General features: G+C 41.0%; 1 protein-coding gene across 11 annotated transcripts in view; it reads right to left on the bottom strand.

The window, feature by feature from the left end:
* The window catches only part of GPAM (glycerol-3-phosphate acyltransferase, mitochondrial), a 49,981-nt gene that overhangs the window by 16,516 nt on the left and 11,251 nt on the right, over positions 1–22,214 (bottom strand). For 4 of the 11 annotated variants that reach the window (XM_046943363.1, XM_015288968.4, XM_046943362.1 and 1 more), the window contains 8 exons: positions 12,143–12,272; positions 9,776–9,895; positions 6,978–7,051; positions 4,568–4,681; positions 3,243–3,392; positions 2,373–2,469; positions 1,326–1,462; positions 203–302 (listed from right to left, as the gene is read on the bottom strand). In XM_046943363.1, coding sequence (XP_046799319.1) covers positions 203–302; positions 1,326–1,462; positions 2,373–2,469; positions 3,243–3,392; positions 4,568–4,681; positions 6,978–7,051; positions 9,776–9,895; positions 12,143–12,244 — 894 coding nt within the window. In that variant the 5' untranslated portion in view covers positions 12,245–12,272. Of the gene's footprint in view, positions 1–202; positions 303–1,325; positions 1,463–2,372; positions 2,470–3,242; positions 3,393–4,567; positions 4,682–6,977; positions 7,052–9,775; positions 9,896–12,142; positions 12,273–13,003; positions 13,256–13,591; positions 13,671–13,823; positions 13,886–22,214 lie in introns of those variants that run through there. The other 7 variants (XM_046943365.1, XM_015288967.4, XM_015288971.4 and 4 more) reach the window with 4 other exon arrangements.

A 22,214-nucleotide genomic window follows, 5' to 3' on the forward strand; every position in this document is an offset into this window, starting at 1 on the left:
CATCCTCAAAGGTACTGGGCATTCAGTTCTCTTCTACCTCATGCATTCAAGTCTTGATGCAAAAATCTATTTTGCTTATGTAGAATGAGACCCAGACAAATTCAAAGCACTGACAAACCCTCTCCCAACTGATGGGAGTCACTCTTCCATCAGCCACCCAACTCAAATGTTACCCATGGACACAAAGACAAGAAATACATACCACATACAGCAAAGCTCTGTAGAGGAAGTCCTTACGACCATCAGAACTCTGATCCAACTTTCGACGAATGAAAAATCCTCCCAGCTTACGGATCAGTGTGCTACGAAATCAAGAACAGTTACACTCATGGGTTTCAGTCTGTAGGAAACTACTACCCGCTCAGTGCAAAATTCCTAGTACACAACCGAAACTGAAGTTATCATACACGTATTAATCTTTTAGCAAATTCTGGGACTGTACAGACATTTCTAATTAAATAGGTTTCTCTACACTGACTCACTCCATTTCACTACATTAACAGACCACTTATCCAGTGTAGTGAACCTGAGCACTGTAAGTCAGGGAGTTAGTGACCCAAAGAACAGCTTATGTGAGTAGGCCTTTACACCTGTGTTGTGCAGTGCATACGCCCTGGCTGCAGGATAACCTCAGCCAGCTAATTTTAACAGAGGAACCTGTAGGCAACTCCCACTTTATACCAGCAATTACACCATCTGCGTGGCCTTGGGTTTATCCAAAAGTGCACCAAGAAGTTCTCATGAGAACATCCTTTCATACTGGGATAATAATGGACCAGCACCTACTGGTGTCAAATACCCAAGATATCCCCTTTCTTTCCTTGTTACTTTCCACAAAATCTGGGAGCTCCTTAGAGATCAGTATCCCCAAGCTCTTGCTCACTGGCAAATACCACATAAAAGACCTTCTGATTCCCTTCAGCAATACAATTTAAACACAGATCGAATTGAAGTACTTGCCCACAAAACATTTTGCATTCAGTACTGTCATTTCCCAATAGCTGGTTCATTAAACTTCATAAGAAGAGTTTCACACATTACTCACATATTAGTCTTTCCTTAATCACCTACCCACTTAGAGACTCCTACAAGAAATTATTATTCCTTACCCCACTTAGGTTATGGCAGACTTTCTCAAAAGGATTTTGTGATGATCTCTCTCTGAGAGTGCAATAGGAAGCAAAAAGTTCTACTAAAGTGCCCAATAATCCTGAGATTCCCTTACATGTGGTTGTAAGATACACCGCTCAGCTGGTCACCTGACAATCCCCTCACTTTTGTCTTTTTCAGATAAGAAGAAGTTCCGTGCAGCTTATTAACTTTACCTGAAGATGGGGATGTTGAGATTATTCCCTGCAGCAATATAGGGTGCTTTGATGTTATGGCAGAAAAGTATGAATGTAAGGAGCAGGTAATCAATGTGAGATTTATGAACAGGCAAGAAAATAAGAGGCAAATTCATCTGTGGAAGGGAGAGAAGAAAAACAAGAAGACAGGTGATTAGAAATGTAGAATATTACTCCTTTTTTAAAATCCATCATTGTGATTGCTAGCATCCTATTATCAGAAGTGATGGTATTTTTCAGTTGCCAGCATTCAGCTTCTTTACTTCTGGTTTTCATTCAGCTGTCGTAACGCTAACATTTTAGTGAACTGTATATCTATGGACCACAGTTTTCAGTTGTGTGCTTAGGAGAAACAATGACTAATAATATTCCAACTCACAGTATTGGTACAGCAATCATTAAGTTTAAAGGGATGGGGCCAATCAGCATCCAAGTGTTGCTATGTCTTTTCATAAGACATCAACACAAAGAATCTAATAGTGGGGTTCTTAAAAACTGTAATCAAAAGATAGAAGAAAATACTGGCAACATTTTTTTCTCTTTTATTTATCTAATGTATCTTTGTAGAAACAACTCCTGCAAAGAAAGAATCAATTCATTTGAGTGTAAACAAAATAGTAGATTTAGGTGGCACTTTTAATCAACTTCAGTAAGAATTTAAAGACTGCCAACAATTTGATAGCACGGAAGGCACTTTATTTCTTAATTGTTTTCTACTCCAAACTAAGGCAAGAGTAATTCTGAAAATCCTAAACATACGTACTAATTTAGTACTGTTTGCCTTGGCATAGAAAAAGAAATAATTCTGGATGCAGGTTATGAGATAATCAATCAGTTTTATAGTTAAAATTTGACCCTGAAACAAAGACAAAACCAGAGCTGACATAGTATTTAAGGTTATACAATGCTACCATGCAGACTTAGCAGAACCCTTCTGAGAACAGAAAGTGCTATAAATGTAAACACCAATAGAAATGAAACTCCATCAAGAATCTGCCTTACCAAATACTTTCCCATCCCCCTTACCTCTGTTGCTGCTTTGACCATTTCTATTTGACCTCTGTGGATCTGAATATTCCAGAAAAAGCTGTTAAACAACTTCAGTAACACCCAGCCAGTCAACCTGAAGAAAAGAACAAACAATTCAAAGTCTTTCACTCACTGCTACCTTTATTTTTACACTGCTTCCATATGACTGAAGATAAAGCCATTCAATTTCATTATTTCACATTCAAACAAAATCACTATGAAATGAAGTTGCTTAACACATCTTTGCCTATCAACTAAAGCTGTGATTAGTTACTACATTTGTGTCATAATTACAGAAGGCTGAAAAGTTGCATCAACCGCAGAGGCTGTTCAAATTGCAGAGACTGCTTAACATATGGGGCAAGTTAAGAGGTCCTACAATCAACGTCAATAACTAAGCTGGTGGATAAACACATTAGGTGACAGCACGGATCTCATCTTGTGGCAAAACAATATTCAGTTTTGTTAGTAAAAGTAGACTCCACAGTAAAATATTATATGTCAGATAAGACTAAAATGTTGGTAACTACAAGCTATAATATTCAGTGGGTTACCAGAAAAACGCTAGTGTAAAGCACTAGAATCAAGCCTAGCTTCAGGAAAAAAAAAAGTTTGTATTTAATTATGTAATTAGGTTTATCCCTTGAAAAAGTGGAGGGCTTTTGCTGCATCTGAAAGTGGAGAATATCTACTGTTTCAATAGTTAATATCAGAAAAGGAATTTTTATGAATAATGTCTTATTATTTATGAATAATTATTCATTATTTATGAATAACACATTATAAGCTCTGCTGGTACTACACAGAGAGAAGCTCTCTCCTTTGTTCTTCTACCCATTGACAATACTGATGAACCATTTTTATTACCTGATTAAAGCTGGTGACACATTTGCTACCATTTCCTGGAGAATTTTCCTAGCCTTTTTTTTCACTTTGTTGATAGCCTTAGGATCCGTCTGAGCAAAGCTACCTGGAACACTTGGCTCAGAAGCTTCATCTACAATGGCCTTCTGTACCCTAACAATAAAGAATTAAAATTTATGAGACAGTCGTGCAATAGAAGAGTTCAAGACAGACAACAACTACTGGGAATGAGCTACTACAGCAATAATATACAATCATAGAAGAACCGCACCAAAGAATCGTGTGCTCCAAATTCTCTAAATTTAATTTAATACCGCTATGTTCCAATTGGAGAGGTGAATGACAGATATCTATGATTAAATTTGGCCATAAAAAACAGTATGTCTACCTGCATAGGTACCCATACTAACTGATCACTGAGTTTTAGAAATGGTTAATAAGGTTTTATTTTGTTTTTACTGACAATATCACTTATCTCATCATACAGATTTATGTAGTTGCAGTTTTCTACTTCTACAATATCTTCCCCTTTGAATTCTCAGTTTCATGCCAAAAAAAATCACATGGTCTGCTTTCCCCATTTAGAACACATACACAAGCAATTACATGGGCTAGTACACAATAACTGTGACACAAGGTAGTCTGCTTTGTTTTTCAAAACCAACACTATCATCTTCAGATGGGTCTTGAACATTAAAAATTCAGGAGTTCAGAATGTTAATGCAGATGGTGCATAGCCTCCAATAAAACTAGACACGAGGAGCAGGCATGAGGCTCAGTTTCTGTGTCCACAGAAAATGGATACCTTAATAGCTGACCAGAGGCTCAACACAGCATTTGAACTGCAGTATATGAGACAGAAAACAAGCTCCACAAAGCAAAGAGCAGGTATTTCATCTCTACAGTCTTTTTCCAGTTCTGCCTCACACTGCCATCATAAACTAGGGGACTCTGAAATGCCACTTCCCCATTCTTTCTGAAGGATTGATAGTTTTTGATGACAGCAGTATAGCTGTAAGAAAAAGTGATTTACTGGAATTAGATAAACAAAAGACTGAAGCATTTCTACATAGCAGTTTATTTTTCTGTGTACTGAGTCTGCTGTCTGCCCATAATGCACTGTTTATTTTGAGATTAAGAATTATACATCTCCTCTCCTATTATTCAAACAGAAATTGCAAGCTACAGTTCTGAAGTGCTGTGCTAAAGAGATTGTATCTTCTGATATTTTAAATAGATTAGTTTTCAAAGCCTGCAGTTTCCAAATTCTGACACATTATCATATGATTTAAATCATACAAAAAGCAGTTTATTATGCGTCAACTTACCTACTGCTATTCAGCACATTTTCTGTCAGGTTCTTGGCAAACATTCCCTTATGAACATCCCTCTCTAGCACAAAAAGAACATAACAAAGTCGTCTTGCAAGCCACCCCCTGTACCTACAAAACATGAAGCATGTTTGAGTGTCACCCTCAAAAAAAGAGCTTTAAAAATGCCTAAGAAAGTACCACTTAAGAAGCAAAAGCAAGTGAAGTTCTTTGAACATCTACTTAAAAACTTCTGTATTCTCTGTACCTCAGATCTTGGCCAGTTGAGCATTTAGTATTGTGCAATGCTCTTTCATTACCTTGCACATGTGGAAATATTTGAAGCTTACTTGCACTTCACTACTGAAAGATCTCCACAAACACAGAACATAAAATTGTGAGAAGCTGTTAATTGGAGAAAGAAAGAAGCAGGTTGCTGAGGTCAGGTACAAAGTCTGGGGCTTTTCTATCATCTGTCTTTACCAAGTGACATAGAAAGCACCACTGAGGACACAGCAGTATAGTGACATGTGAAGAGATACAGGGCACTGCATAAAACATAAGAAACTACTGAAGCATTCAAAGCCTATTCTTTTTTTCCACTTGTCTTTACAAAAATTCTGTTCTTAGGGCAGGCAGTGCAATGTAATGTGCTGCTCCAGTGGTTGCCTAAGCACCATCACAGACGGAAACGCTCCAGGTAGCTATTGCACTGCCATGCCACCAAGGTCTCACCTGCCTGCAGTCACCCCAGCTGCTAATGCTGGCAGTTAAACCTTCCTACCACCTCTCAGTGTGTTCATACGTGTTGCAAACAGCTATATTAGATTAGAAGAAACCTGTATATTGCAAAACATCCAGCAGCCTGAGCACGCATGCCACTCCTACTGTAATTAGGATGAGTGCATGTGCACAAGCAATCGACACTGTCGTGTAACAGTTATACAAATATTCAGACTGTCTCAATGGACAAAGAATTTTGCTAATCACATTGTCAGGGAATTGGACTGCTGACACTGTTCTAATTGCTCTTCCATTTTCCCCTTCCCATCTGAGTTTGACAGCTTTATCGATTTTTCTAAAAAGTAAAGTGAAAGAGATATGCCTCTTTCTGACAAAAGTTTTAGTAACTAAGAACAAATTGCAACAGCATGCAACTATCGGAGGAATCTGTCAAGACATAAAGGCTCCTATACTCATTTTAAAGCTTAGATACAATGTAGAATAGTTAGAAAACCTGTTATATCATAATCTGTAACGACAGGAGAGAAAACTCAGAGCAGGTCCCGTCAAGATATATTATTTTGACCAGAACCTGCTTCCAAATGACAGAACTGACACATTCACATCTCAGGAAAAGGATATTGGTGTTGTTTCAATAAGCTGCCTAAGACCAAGAAACTGCTACTGTGTAACCCCAGGGGACCTCAGAACTTCATTAAAATAATCAATTTTCAGACTAATGACATTCTGAGCTAGAGGCATTATATTTCAGAATAATTCATTAACTCACATTTTCTTGCCCTTACATTTCTAACTTAAGAAATTCTCAAAATCATTCAAGGATGAGACTTCGGAAACTAATTTTAAAAAGTTAAACCCAATTTGAGTTACTTTTCTGTATTCTAAACTACAAACAACTCTTAAAAAAATAATTAATTCAGAACTGAAGAAAGAACAGTCTCAAACGTTAGCTTCCTGCCTCTCAGGCACAGCACAATACTGCCTTTCTTCCACTCAGACACTTGGGCTCATTTCTTTTAGGCTGCTGGCCTCTCTTTGTTTGCTCTGACTCTACAACAAACACTGCAGAATCTGCTTATGCTAATGATTACTGTAAAAACTGCAGCAAGCATTATTAACTTTCCAAAGAACAACATTAAAATTTTTGTGTAGTTCCAGCAACTTCATCCCAGAACAGAAGACATATTTCACATAGCACAAACATACAAAACTTTGTTTAGGCCACAATACACCATCCTTCAAAAGCTACGTACTGCCACAGTCTAGCAAAACATTTTCAGATTTAACTACCATTAGTAATAATAGTCAAAGCCTAAACCGTGAGCCAGACTTGCTCATTATATTAAAATGCTGCTTGAAGTCATTCTTAAATGTGAGAACAAAACAACCCTCCTCCTCCCAGCACTATGCTACAGATGCTGCACTGAAGGAGAGAAGGTTTGTACATCCCTTGTTTTTTGTGAAATAGGTATGACCTTTACACTCTTTGCCTATTACCCCAAAGGACTTTGTTCAAATACACACAGCCAGATTTTACAAGTAGAGACCTTTCCTGAAGCCAGCATCAAGTTCTGCATTTCAGGACAACTTATATTCGCTCAGTGTGGACTAACTCAGAGACTATCTTGCCATAAGATCAGAACACACTGAATTCCAAAAGTAAAAGAAAGACTTGTTACATTACCTGGTGTGTGTTTCATTGATATATATCACATTACGTAGACCCAAAGAAGGAATACTAGCATTGAAGAAGTTATCCTGAAAAACCAAGGAAAAGAAGATTGCATGACTACCCCCCTTTGTAAAAATGGTTGTTTTCACATTCCCAATAATACATAATGCAATGTTTCTCACCTCTACTACAAACAAAAGTCAAAGCAGAGAAGTACTGAACTTGCTCGAAAAATATTTTCATTGAAATGGAAATAAAAATCCAGAAAGCCACCGTACCCAGTTCCAATACTTTCAATGTAGTGCCTAGGCTTTACTGCATACAGGAAAAAGAAATGTGTTTTGGTTGCATTCTTCAAGCCATGATTTTTTACTGGTTTCTGATGTAATACAAATCAGGGCTTGTTATAACACAGAACTCTCGTTTGAGCCAGAAATTCATCAAGTCCCATCAGTAGAACTATGAGCCTTTTGACAGGCAGCCTGTGACATCCAGTTGGGCAGCAGATCAGGCATCACATAACAGCTGCCCAAGGGTAAGGATATCCGTGCTTACATGACAAATCACCTTCACACTCCTGCTCTGCCCGAACAACAAACTCAATCCACATAAAGACTCCACATGCCAAACTATCAGCTGTGCTGGGATGAGTCTGGGAACAGTTCCACTTTGGATAAACAAATATTCCCTGGCAGGCAGACCTGAGCTTTCACCTTCCAAGTAAGAATCTTGTCCAAAAGATTAGTTTCTTTCTGTCCAAATAATGTTTAATTATAAAACTGATACACTGCCAAGAGGAAATAGATAAAACCACTGCAAATGTGCATTTCAAGAAAGGCAAAAACAGGACAATGAAGGAGAAAGATGGTCACCAGTAACAGAGTAATGATGGATCAGCCTCACCATCAACTTCGCAGCGGAAGTCAGGTAAGTCTTATTTGTTTGTATTTTGTTTAGAAAATTTCCTTTGCCACACACTGAAATATATGAGTTGTCCACGTCATCTGCAAATCAGCTTGACATTGCACACTGTAATGGGAGCAAATGCTCTTTGGCTCCATCTTAAAACACTCCTGCATAGGGCATATAATCTACAAATTGTAACTTTAGGCACTTAAAAGGAAACTTTAAATTAATATCAATTTCTCCAGGTGCAATGTCACATTTCAGCTTTTCCTCATTTAGCTCTGCCCTGATCCCACGCCAGGCAGAAGATGTTCTGTGAGACAAAGCAAGCTCACACCATCCCTCCCTGCAGCACCAGGGAAAAGCTCAGCTGCTACACCACCCCCTATCCTTCCCCACTGAACACCATCCCACACCTCTTAACTTAGACTGCTCGTAGTACTGATGCATATTACTCTTCAGTGAGACAATTTCATTTAGGTAAGGCAGAAAACTAAGACAGCCAAAATAAATAAATAGAGCAGTTTTCTGCCAGGTTAGTAAAATTAATCAGCCATAGAACAGCAGGAAGAATGTACGAGGGAAAAGTCAGCATTGCCACTTAAAGCACCAGCAAGGTGTTAGTCAGGCCCCCTAAGCAATTCCCTTTCTGAAGGGAATTAACAGAATGTAGCGAGAGTAAATGAAATATATTGAGTCTAATGAGAGTTTGTTACTGCCTACATCAAGAATGGTAGCTTCTTTTTGTGGCAGAGGGCGATAAAGGACTCAATCAGATCATGCCCCTTTCCTAACTGAGATCTTAGGACAGGTAATTTCTCATTAAATAGACAAAATACGGAACAAGATTTCTCTTCTTAAAGTGGAATTCCCAACTCAAGAGGAACAGCCCCATTACTAAATATATAAAGGTCTAAGCTAAGGATTACTACAGTTTTCTGCAAGTCAAAACACTGAAGTGTCCGTTCAAAGCAGTCCCAGTTTGTCTAATTGCTTGTCTTGCTGACCATCTCATACACACCCTTCACAGCAGATTTGGATTTCTATCCCATATTTGTTTACCATTGTAGCAGTTTTCTATTTGGCACAGTAATACAGTGAAATAACAACATTTCCTTGGTCAAGGGAAAAGGCAAATTTTCATTTCAGCCCAGCCAATTACGAAGCTCAGGGCAGGCGCAGGAGAGTGCAATTTAAAGCCTGCAGTGTACATATAGTCAAATTAGGTGATGAACTGGTTGCAGACCACACCTCGTCACTTATCGTTTTACATCTTCAACTTAAGAAAGGCTCCCCAGCACAGTTCAGTAAAGTTCACATTTTAAATCAGCTGCTGCAATGCCCCTAGTGCCAACTTGAGGCTGTTCCCAGCAGACAAATATTCTCACTATTGTAACCAGTTTGTGTTGCCAGGGTGGGCATCAAGCCAAAAAATACTTGGGTGCAGAAAACCAAGCTGCTTTCTCAAGCACAGGATTTCTTCAGTGAAAGAAATGAAAAGAAGCGCTCTTCTTTGAAGAGCAGCACATTGCTTATTTTTAAAATGGTATCTAGTGTCTCAATAGAAAATTTAGTGTACTAAAATTAAGCCTTAACACTTTCGTAAGCACCAAATGCCCATTACTAATCCAGATACATTTTTTCCATACAATTTCATAGTGCTAATTCTAAAGAGATACAGGGTTTGGGGCAAGAAGTAACTGTACTGAAGGGACAAAGCATCACAACAGATCTGCGACAACCATTAATCCCATCACAAAGAAAAAATAACCACAAGCAAAGCAGAAAAACTATATTCCTTTACAAAGCAAGAACATTCTGACCTTAATTCTGAAGGTAAGAAACTACATTACACTTTAACTATGCATTATTGTCAAACATAATCCAGCACATAATCTTCTTACCCGGCTCTGGGGAGTGCATACGTAGCAACATCGTCCCACAAACGGCCTTTTTCTGCTCAGAGTCTCCTTCCATTTTAAAGTGGCAGATCGGAAGAGAGTAGGCCTAGAATTACACTCTCCCTGCAGAACAAAAGGAGACCGTGACAATATCCAGCAATGCATAAACAAACAGTGGGTATTTGAAAACTTTTCATTAGAGGAGCTGCCAGACACACGCACACAAAACTATCCCAAAAATTTATCTGAAACTAATGCTTATTTTTCCAAGATTTTTCCTGAAGTATATTCTATCATCTCCAAATGACGTGATTTTAAAAAATAAAAGCAAAATCACTGTCTTGTACTTATGTATCTTAAGCACTGCAGCATTTGTTTAAATAAACATTTTGTGTGTCAGCAATAACTCTTGTAAGAAACAGCAAGAAAACAGACAGGTGAGAAAAGGGGGAGAAGTTAACAGTACATTACACACTTAATAACGTAAAGGTGCTTGCAATACGAGCAATCTATTGCAAACTTAGTGGACAACACCCTGTAGGATTGCAATCTGAATACACACCAAACAAACTCTGCAGACTCTATGAGCTCTTCTTCAGCAGTTTTGTTGAAAGCAGTGTGGAAAGTGTACCACTGTGCCATTGTTAGGAGTAGGTTATAGAACCATAAACTCAAAAGTGGCTGTGTTTACAGAACATATTCTGTTTGTTAGGACATAATGAAAATATACTTAACTACAAGTTTTACAAAGCCTGTTCCCATTATAGACTACTCAATGATTGCTTGCATGAGCATCAGGACCACTGGACTCAGATTTTCTAAATAAAATATTGTAAAGTTTTTAACAAAAAGGGAAGCTACAGAAACAGACCAAAATAAAAAGACAGCAAAACAAAATAACACCTCAAATATGCTCAAAACAGTACATTCTAGCGGAAGGCAAGTATGGTAGAACCAGTACCATAATCCAGCATGTGGGCCAGAAACACAAATACAGGTCATCGTCTATCTAGCTAAAAAGCCAGCCCACTGAGAGACAACCAGAAAGTCAAAAGTAATACTGAAAATGACTGAGAATTAATATAGGCATATGTGACATTTGGAAAGCAGTATGAATTAGAAATTATTCCAAGGTTAACTCTCCTACCTGAAGTTAATAAGCACTAAAGTCATAAAGCCCCAATCAGTCCCTTCTCTACCACCCTCAGTAGCTCTAATTCCCTGTCTCCATCACTGTAACAAAAATGTCTTCCTTCTGATGCTTCCAAGCCTATCCAAACTTACTACTTTCCGACAACATCTCCATCCTATTGTTTTTGTTTGCTTGAGTTCATCTCTCTCTCACAGACCTCTCAGTTACTGCCACTTATCATAGAACGGTTGGGTTGGAAAGGACTCCCCCAAAGATCAAGTTCCAACCCTCCTACTGCATGCAGAGCCACCAACCTCCAGATCTGGCACTAGACCAGGCTGCCCAGGGCCCCATCCAACCTGGCCTTGAACACCTCCAGGGACAGAGTACCCACAGCCTCTCTGGGCAGCCTATGCCACCACCACACCACTCTCTCTGTAAAGAACTTCCCCCTGATATCCAATCTAAACCTTCACTCCTTGAGCTTCAAGCACTTGCCGTTCAACACCTAGCTAGATACAAAATCCAGCCACTGAGACATCTGCTCTTTCCCTCAACTCTGACCATGTCTTCAACCTTTCCTCCTTACCAAGTTCAAACCCCTCCTCCTCAGAGCAGAGCCAATTCCTCCTGGCTTATGCTTCTACACCAATGAGCAGCATACTCATCCTCATGTGGCTTTTTGCTTCAGCCAGCCCTCTCTGCTCACTCCCTGCTTAGTCTCCTACAAATCCCAAGACTCACTCAACAGAGGACACGGACTTTTAATAGGTTTCTTATTTATATCCACCAAGTTTTCTCAGCTCACTGCACTGCATGATTAGCTCCAGCTATAACAGTTACATCACCTTGCATCTTTAATCTCATGGTCCTTTTTCCTCACACATTTCAAACAAGTACATCCAGCACTCTGTATGACTTTCTGTTTGATCTCAGTCCCCTACAAAATGTAATTCTGCATGTTTGCTACTATATAAGATGATTAATAATATCACAACAGGACACTATAAGACTCCAAATTGGGCTTGATAAGAAGATTTTCTCTTCCAAGCAGTCGTTAGTCATTGGTGCAGCTTTGGATTGTTGGTTCTTCTTTACGTCTCAAAGTTCAGTTAAAACCAAAAACTGTATAATGCATGAGAGGTGATATCTTCAAAATGAAAAACAACTGCCTCCAACTTGAATTTAAAAAAATAAAAAAGGTAAGATGACCAGCTACACTCAGTATTTTTACTTACCCATTCTTCATTGGAATGCTTACATCTACTGACACTGCACTCTGCGGAGGTGGACAAATAAGAAACGTCTATTGTTCCAAGCGACAAAGCAGTTTCATCCATGACACACGAGTTAACTGAAGATCAGATGCTGTAACAGATAAGTATTTATATAAATACACATGCACACAAATATAAATATTTACACAAATATATACACACAAAAACAAAATTTCAGTGACGGGTATTTATAATAAATTAGCTAACAGCTGTTTCTGCACTTTTCAGTAGAAGTTAAGATACTGACGAAGTTTCTTTAGAGTCCACCTGATCGAAGCACACCAATCAGCTATCAGCTGTTTTCCTCCCTCTGCTGTTATTCCCAATGCAGATCAATGCATTCCCTTTATGCTTCCCCACCGCTCTTCACTGTGTGACTTAAACCAGCTGCAAGGTTACACATTGCACTCACACTTTCAAAAGCCTACCGTTCTCTTACACTACATAAACACATCCTTTCATCATTTGCTTCCAGAAGACACCTATCACCTATACCAAACTCCATTTATGCTCTCTCCTAATCCCATCTCACAGTATATTCTATGTGCCTGTTCAAGCTGCAGTCAAACCAGTTTGCAAACTCCTCAGACGAAGGAGTGCTGCGTACATAAGTACACCCCCACTTTCCGCACGCTGGTGCCATAAGTGACATTACACACCCGCCGGACTGAAAAGCACTTTAGGAGTCCGAATGAACACAATTACTTTGAAACGGAAGTTTTATCTTTCACATAGTAAGCAAGGCAAACAATTCTCCCTCTCCAAACAAAAAAAAAAACCAAGCAGGCCACACAGAACAACTCAGCACACCGCACTGCCGACCTGCAGGTAACGAAGCAGCTCAATGCGTAGACAAGAAGCGGCATTGAGAAAGGAATCCCAACGTTTTCATCCAGAAGAAGCATCAGGCAGCAGCTGTGCCCGCTGCACCCGCCCTGCAGTGATCCTTACACCACAGCCAAGCTACACAGCACCCCGGAGCGAGATGTTCTGCAGGAGCAAGGCCCAAGAACTAAGCACGGCACTCTGCCTCCCTGAGCTCCTTCCCACGCAGGCACAAACCTCTCCCACCCCACCTCCTCGTCCCACCTCCCGTACACAGCTCTCCACACAGCCGCAGCCCCGCACGTGTGTGTCGTTACAACCTATGCGCGCAGGGAGTCCTCTTTCTCTCTGCTGGCTCTTTAGTTTTATTCGCCTCTTTCTTCACATCACCGCTCAGGCAAACCAACACCTAAACTACAGGGTTTACACAAAAGAAAGGCTCACGAACATGTGAGCAGAGACAACGAAACACGTCCTCAAATCATACTCAAGGTGACCTTGGCTGCACCTGCACGGCCAACAAACGAACCGAAGCAAATACACGACTACAAAAGCCGGTCCGAAAGGCGGCAGCTCCATACGTACCTCCGACAAAATCCGCCCTTCCCAGCGCCCGCTCCGCTCACGCCGCCACCCGGCTGCAGCCCGCCATCCCCGAGACCTGCTATCAATACCACAGGGCGCTGAGCGCGGCACAGCCTGAGGCCAGCGGCACAAGGGGCCGGCCCCGAACAGAGCAGAGCCCAGCTCCCACACCGCCCCCCAGCCTTCCCCGGCCCGCGCGGCCCTCCAGCCGCAGCTCCCCGTCCTCCCGCACCGTGCCAGCCGGTCCTCCTCAGCGCAGCCCGCGCTCACGCTCTCGGCATCACGCTCCGCGCCGGCTGCAGCGGCCGGCCCGCCCCCTCCTGCCCGCCCCCGCCCTGCCCTGCAGTGCCCCGCCGCCGGGGGCAGCACCGCGGAGCTCTCCGGCTGCAGCCGCTGCCCCCTTGCCGGCGCCGGGCCTGACGCGACTTCCTGAGCGCCCGCCGCCATGCTGCGCTATGCTCGGCCCCTCCCAGCAGCCCCGCGTTCCTTCTGCACTGCGCAGCGACCGCGCTTTGTCTCACATCGGAGCTGCTGGAAATAAAACCTTTAAAAAAAAAAAAAAAAAACACGTAAACACGTAAAATCGTGTTCGGAGCTGTTGAAATTAGAACAATTGCGGGAAGTTCGGGATTGGTATCGATCCGCCTCGCCGGCCTTGCAGCACTGCCAGTTTGCCTTTCACTGAATACCAAAGTAAATGTTGATTGAGATTGCTGCATGCGAGCAAACATGGGGTCATCGTATATTTTGGCTTTGGCGCTGCTGGGCTATTTAAAGGCAGTGTCGCTGGGGCATAGTTCGAGCTGTGTGCCTGCAGGAAGGCTGCTGTCTGCACTGTTACTTCATACAGAGCAGCACAGGGATAAAGTAACACATCGTATATCCCATTTATGTTATTTTTTAAATTAAGCCAGGGTGGTATTCTCTTTGAGGAGACCTCATTGCAGTCATCCAGTATTTAAGAGGGGAATTAACTTTTTACGAGGGTAAACAGTGATAGGACAAGGAAGAATGGTTTTAAGCCTAAGGAGGGAAAGTTTAGATTGGATGTAAGGGGAAAGTTCTTTACAGAGGAAGTGGTGAAGTGATGGAACAGCTGCCCAGAGAGGCTGTGGGTGCTCCGTCCCTGGAGGTGTTCAAGCCCAGGTTGGATGGGGCCCTGGGCAGCCTGGTCTAGTGCCAGATCTGGAGGTTGGTGGCCCTGCCTGTGGCAGGGGGGTTGGAACTTGATGATCCTTGGGGTCCCTTCCAACCCAACCATTCTGTGATTCTATGATTCTAGAGGCCATTTTGACCCTCCTACAAGCAAGAACTAACCATGCTTGTCACATTGAAAGCGCATGAGGCTTGACAGACAGAAACCCAAACCATGCACATTAGTGAACTTCCCCATTTTCCCATTTCTTCCATATTCAGGAGAATATTTACCATTCTTTTCAAAACAAAAGAGGTGATGCTTTCCTAAGTGTATTCTGCAGCTTATGGCCCGGAAGAGATTTAGGACCTCTTTAGCAAGCAAAGATGCTCTGTTTGTTGTAGGGCAGGCTTTGGAGTTAACAACTGCTTTTCACATCACACTTTAATAATGTGATCTAGTGAAACACACAGCTCCTGTAAGAAGATTGTATTTCTGCATAATGTACAGAGTAGTGCTTATGAACAGCATACAGATCCTAAGATCTTGTATAGAGGAAGGACATTTCCTAATTGTATTTCTTACAGCACATTCACATTCTGGAGTTTTCTCCCAGTTTTCTCATCATCTGGGCCAAGAATTCCAGATCTGATTAGTGTCTGTGTCAGTTCCCATGAAGGAGAGTCTGTTCAAACAGTGCCAGACACCCACTTCCAAGCTTTGGTCTTCCAAAGGTCGCGTCTTGTGGCCACTTGTGAACTGCCAGCCTCTCACCGATCAGCCTCATAACAAAGCATTTGACTTCACACCAACTTTTTGTGAGCTACTTTAGTGGAAGTCAATGAGAAAGAAAGAGCAGAGTCTGCTTTCTGTTGTATCTGTGGAAGCTAAATGGATTTGTAACTGCTTTGCGGCCCACACTGGGTCCTGTGGGGAGTTTGTCCTAGGTGGGAAAAGCACGCATTGAGAGAAGGAACGCTGAACAGCCCTTAAAGGGAAATCCAGTGCTACATCGCCTGTTTTTGTATCTGTTTTTGCACAAAGAGCTGTTCAGAGCAGCAGCCAACATCCTGGTGTAACCTGCAGCCCTCACCCTGATTGTAGTGTCTTGGCTGAGACTGCGTGCTGATGGGGGAGCCCGGAGCTGTGCCTGAAACAAGCAGAGCTGGTCTAAAAATCACACTGGAGGAAATGATTCAGCAACTGGATTGCAAGAAAACTGAGTGAAACAGAGATGGCGAGAAATACTGAGTTGCAGAAAATGCATAAAATGTAAAGGTTAAAGTTCTAATTAGCATCATTTAGTCACGTTATTGCTTCATTGCATTTGTATTTTTCCTTGGGACTCTACTAATAGGTACTTTCCATTATAAAGGACTGTTGGTATCACTTACACACAATTTTACCTTCTCTAGGTATAGAATTGCTTTCTTTTTCTCCCCTTTTGCACAGTTTCTCCTTGTCAAAATATGAGATCAAACAGTGCACTCAGTTTCAGCATGCTGTGTTGTAACTCAGAGTAAGCTCCTAGCCATGGAGAGTGAAGTGCTGGTCTACATCACATCCCTCCAATCCCATGGACTTAATGCAGATCTTTTAACTTGTTGTTTCCTTGCACACTTTCTTTTACATTGTGAAAATGGTTATTTACTTGATGTAAGGAAAACAAAACTGGTTTGATCATCATTTTACACTAGTTTGTAGAGCATATGTCAGTGTCTATGAGAAAACTGCTTAGGCAGTTCTCGAGGCTGATTTGAAAAGAGTAGTAAATAGATGCAGTGTTTTACTCATATATAGTTATTGTAATTTAAAAAAAAAAGAGTTGTTTCTGGTATGATTTCAAAGCAGTGCTTTTGTTTTTCTAACTTTAGCAAATTCTTGGCTTATTGTAATATAAATCCAGAGATAATTTTGTCACTCATCTGAAAAGGATAAAGAATGAGTGCAATGGCAATTGCAGTGCAGCAGGATCTTTTTGCAGGATACACTTGTGTAAATCCTCAGGCTTAGTGGTAAAATCTCATTCAGTATTCTGTGCTTGGTGCTGATGTTGTGTTGCCATGGAATCGGGGAAGTGGGAAAAAGATTGGAGTGCCCTAAAGGAACAGTCTTTGAGGGCTGTGTGTGTGCCAGAAAACTTAAATACTACTGGGTCTTGCTTCCAGAAAACAGGGACCCTACCTCACTTCCACTGAAGTTGATGGGGGCTTGCCACTGATCTCAGTGGGAGCGGGCCTGAGTTTTGCAGTGCATCTTTTTAAACTTCTTACAATGAGGTGTTTCTGTGCCAGTGAGGCCAGCAAGGGAATTTGCATTCGATGGCAAACCAGCAGACCCCTGGCACTCTGTGAATAGGCTGCAAACCACCTCATGCATGGCAGCCTGCAAATGAGAACGAGCCGGTAGGGTTCACGTTTTGTCAATTAATGATCAGTCTTTCCAATGTTCACATTCCTCATGAAGCATCCAGCGGAGCGCAGCGAAGCACCTGTTTGCTGGAGGATGCTGTGGAGAGGAGGGGGTGTAGGGCAGAGGGAGCTGCTTTGTACATGGTGGCTACCCCTGCTCCGTGCTCCCAACTCGCTTTCAGCGATTCCCATGATGTCACTCCTAGAGCAGAGACATCTTTACAAAAGAGTACACTGCATCCTCTTTAAAAAGAAACTTCCAGCCCAGGGAGTGCTACAAAACTTAGGAAACCAAAAACTGCATGAGGAGGGAGAACAGATACAGACAAAGATCCATTGTTTGCAGTGGCCGAGCTTGACCTCACATGGCTGTGAACAATAGTGAATATGCAATTTAGCAGCCACAGGACTCAGTGTCAGCAGTATTTTCTTTGGTATAAAATATACTGAGAGCATTTGAGACTGCCAAATGGCCATGAAATAGACTGATAAGATTGTATGTAGAAATGGTTTGGCTATACTTTATATCTCCTTTCAGGACAAATGATTTCTTCTCATCTATTTCATCTCCCTTATCTTGAGAACCAGTACAAAATTCATTAAGAGTACAGTGACTCTCTCCTGTGTAATACAGCACGTTGTGTTTCTGTAATTTCTTCCCATTCAAATATCATATTTGCTCCTTGAAAAGATAAAGGCGTTTCAGCCCAAGGTGCTCCCTGCCTTTCCCTCAATTTTGTAACTTGTGTCATTACAAAAATGGTTTTTGTTCTAACAAAGCAGTTAAAACCAGTATAGCTAAGTTTTAAACTTACAGACGACATAGCGCCATTCATTTATCAAGCAATAACACACATACTTGTATTACATACAAATCAGAAAATCTTGAGTATCCAAATGAATTTGCCAGCATTTTTAACTTAGGGATGCTGAGTGGCAGAATTTGGAATAAGATTCCCCTCCCTCCCCCCAGACCTTAAGCAGCTTTCTAGCAAAATAATACAAACTTTCCCATACCTATGATGAATAAGGAGTGCATTTTTTAAGGGTAAGTACTTCAGTTCTCTGTTTTAGTTTGTTGAGGATTTTTGCAAAGCTGATTGTATTTAAGAGTTGACTTTATCTGAAAAATAACAAAAATGAAACACTGATTTATTATATACTGGCCCTAAATACTGTGAGACTCATCAAAAACATTATGCATTTGTAAATCATTCAGTATGTGTGAGAGACTTTGGTTATAAAAAGGATAAATTCTGTGCTTGCAGATATTTCAAGCTCCACTAATGGCTTTATGTCAAGCCCAAAGACTTTTCACTTGTTGCCGGATCTCTACAGAAGTCAATGAGAAGGTCAGTTTCCTCTTGTTTCATAGAATGATAGAACATCCTAAGGTGGAAGGCACCCATAAGGATCACAGAATCCAGCTCCATTTGGTACCTTTCCAAGGATGCGGTTCTACTTTCTATCCCTCCAAAGAAACAACCAAGAAATGGAAATAAATCTGAGAGTTGAGGGAAGTATGGACCATTTTGGGGGGAAAAAAAGGCATAGCACAAATAAATCACAAAATGGTGATCTTATCAAACTCACTGTGACTCATGCTTGAGGGCTGGCAAATTGCTATAGAATAACACAACCCCTAATTATGGTGAAATGCCAGACTAGCCTTTCATCAGTATCTCTAGAGGAGGTGGTTTTGACCGCTCAGGTTGGCTCTGTTCTGCAGCCATCGACTTTAGAACCACTTTCCACATCTTCCAACCCAATATCTGACTGTGGATATTGGAAGTCGGGATCACAGGTGGGTCTTTTGCCCGCCAGCCCAGAAAAGTCTTTACAACACATTATTGCATGAGGTTTCAAATACACAATGTCCCACTCCTTCCCTTTAGTAGGGGTATTTGTGTCCCCCAGCCTGGAGCTGGTATTGGACACAATCCTCAGATTGTCCACATGTCACCAGGTGTGGGAGAGGCACTGGTACTGCACCAGCAAGGTACAAGTTGTGGGTGTTGCTGTGTGGCTGCTGGAAGAGGCTCAGTACTTCTGCTGTGAAAGACACAAACACTTGGTTGTGACACTGTTAGAATTGCTGGAACGTCTTTTGCAAACACCTTGAGAAGTCTCACGAGTCTGTTCTGACCTAACACAGTGGTCCTGGCACAGACTGCCACATGGGTTCCTTCTAACTCCAGATATTCTAGGATTCCATATTCCAATGAAGGTGTCAACCCCAGTATTTTCCCATCTTCTGTTTGATTACCTGCTCTGCAAGTGAGCGGAGCCATCTCCCAAATGCAGACTCCTCACAAACCCCCACCCAATTTACCCAGGAAACAAAATGGGTTCAACTGGTTTTGCTTCTGCAAAACAAGCACCAAAACTTCCCATAATTGTTCTGACTTTTTTTTTTAACATAAATCCCACCAGAATACAAAATCTCCAGTCTTCATTTATCACATACATATCTATTACTTTGCATTACTGATATTTTCTATGTAATTATCTATGAATACAATAAGCAAAAGGCAAGCTATACATTCTGCTTCAGCACCACAAAACTGACTAAGTACCCTGACAAAAGCAATTTTATTTTATTTTTTTTGCCTTTGGTTTTTTCTTTACACTAATCTGGCTACACCAGTTGTTACATTTCAATTCTGACATTCAAATCATGTTGAGCAATTTTCCCAGTGTGTTTCCCAAACAAAAGCATCTTTTTCCTACTCCCACTTATGTGTCTCCTGAATCTGGGTACTGCAGAAAATACCCCTGTTAAAGTTCTGTAACTTTTCAGTGATTAAATAACAGATATTCAGCTCACAGCAGGATAAAATTCTGCTTAGGTTGGAGTGTGGTGGTTTTTTTTGTTTGTACATGCATGCTTATTTTTAACTGTTTGAAGCATAACTTAATTATTTTCCAAGCTCCTTATACCTTTGTGACAGCACAAATCTTTTATGCATATACTCTATACTGTTCCTGGATATTCACTTGGAATAGCAAGTTCTTGAAAATAATATCTTCTCTTGCAAATAGATGATGTTTTTGCAGTTCTTGCCTTTTCACTTTATGAAAGGACATTCCATATTTACTAGCTTTGTATTTGTACATGGCCAGCCATTGCTTCAGGAAAATTATATGGCGTGTAGCACGACAGGGTGGTTCCATCTTGTTGTCTGTGGGGTTAGGACCGAGTCACTCCACAGGTCTGCCAGATTTAGGACCATATATACCTAGCTTATTGATACTGCTCTTTTCTCTTTGTTTCTCTCTCAGTAACAGAGGTAAAGCAGAATTAGGTTTTGGAGGGTTTTTGTTTACATGTAGTGAGAGTTACCCCAGCATCTACTGAGCTCCTCCACTCAAGCTTTTCCCAGCTTTTCTCACGAAAGACCTTTCTGAGCATTTTCACCTCTGACAATTCTCAGATTTGGTTTTGGAGATAGCTAACAGTCACCATTTCTTACATGCATACGTTTAAACTGTGATAATCAAGTTAATGAATTAAAAAGCAACAACACGAAAAACTACTGGGAAGCACTGCCAATGTTCATCAATGGATGAAAATATTACAGAGGAAAAAGTGGATGTTCACAGTGACCAAAACAATAGAAAAGGGATGAAATGCAAGAGTGCACCAACTGGCACAAATTGCCTACAAGTTTTCATTGTCATCAGTCAGAAATGGCAAAAAACAACCAACCAACCAACTAAAAAAAGCCAGCCACCTTGGGGTTTAAGTTGACCACACCATGAGTGTAAGCCACCAATGTGGTGCCACATGAGAAAGTATTTCCCACAGTATTTCCAGCACAACCAGAATATATTCCTGCATTATTTGAAAAGTGACATTACTGGGGAAGGTATAAAACCTTATCTACAGTACCATGTTCAGTACAGCTGCCATCCTTCTAAGCAGATGACTTCCCACAGTAACAGGTGCAGAGGAGGGCTAACACTGTGTTGATTAAAGCAACAGTGATGGAGAAGGAGGCTCCTTTCTAGAAATTCCTCAGGGAAAACACTAGACAGGGAAGAACGCTTCTGTGAGCTATGAGGTAACGTTGGCACAAGTGAGAAAATGAGCAAGCACTGGCCAGATCACAAACTGGAAGAGGCTCTTATGCAGTTAAAAAGTAATTTCTGGAACAGCCTTCCAAGGGTTTTTTGGGGGCAAAAAAAAAAAAAAAAAAAAAAAAAAAAAAGCAGCCTCTGGTCCAACCTATGTCATGAGATCATCCAGACATTTTCGGCCATCCCTTGTTCATTTTTAGCTCCTCTGGTAAATCATTAGTGCATCTGGACCAGGATGCACCATCAATAATCCTAGAATTATGAAAGATGGAGCAAAATTTCATAATTTTTTTTTTCTTTTTTACACTAGGAACACAAGTTGCAGCTATAAATATCTTAGGTACCATACTTTAGCAACATTTCAAGTGGTAGCATAGTTATCTGTTCATGATTCACCCTCAAAATGAGAGCCAACAAATTTTGAAACGAGACCTATTTTCAATATCTGGGCCTTGTTAAATTTCACATAGCCCAGGTCATATTGATCTGGAGAGAAAGTTATCTGTATCTCTGTACTTGCAAAATCTGGAAGTAGAACAACGAACAATCAAAGAACCTGAATGCCATTTTGTAACTTTGTGGTCAGTAGCACAACACACTCTCTACCCTTCTCTGTTCCATCCTTCTCTATAGGGTACATCTGTGTAGGATGCTTTCTGACTATGGGTGTGCCACATCTTATATTCACAAGGTCAGCTGATGTACAGAATTGAAAAAGCCCCATGCAAAGCAAAGTGTGCATTTGCAGAGGAGAGATTATCTGTGCTGATGGGGCACTCCAGTGAAGAAATGCCTTAAATCTAACTTGTGGAGTTTGCTATTAGGCTTCAAATTAATATTTCAGACATCTGTTAATGGAAAGAATTTAAGTGTTGTTATAGCTGGCAACATTGCAATCATAATCCTTTTAGAGTAGTTCTGATTTAAATACTTATTTTGCTTTTCTTAAACTCAATTCTCCCCCTAATCTCAAGTGTCTTCAATCTTCTCCATTCCA

Source organism: Gallus gallus, chromosome 6 (genome assembly GCF_016699485.2).
Source record: "Gallus gallus isolate bGalGal1 chromosome 6, bGalGal1.mat.broiler.GRCg7b, whole genome shotgun sequence".
Lineage (NCBI taxonomy): Eukaryota > Metazoa > Chordata > Aves > Galliformes > Phasianidae > Gallus > Gallus gallus.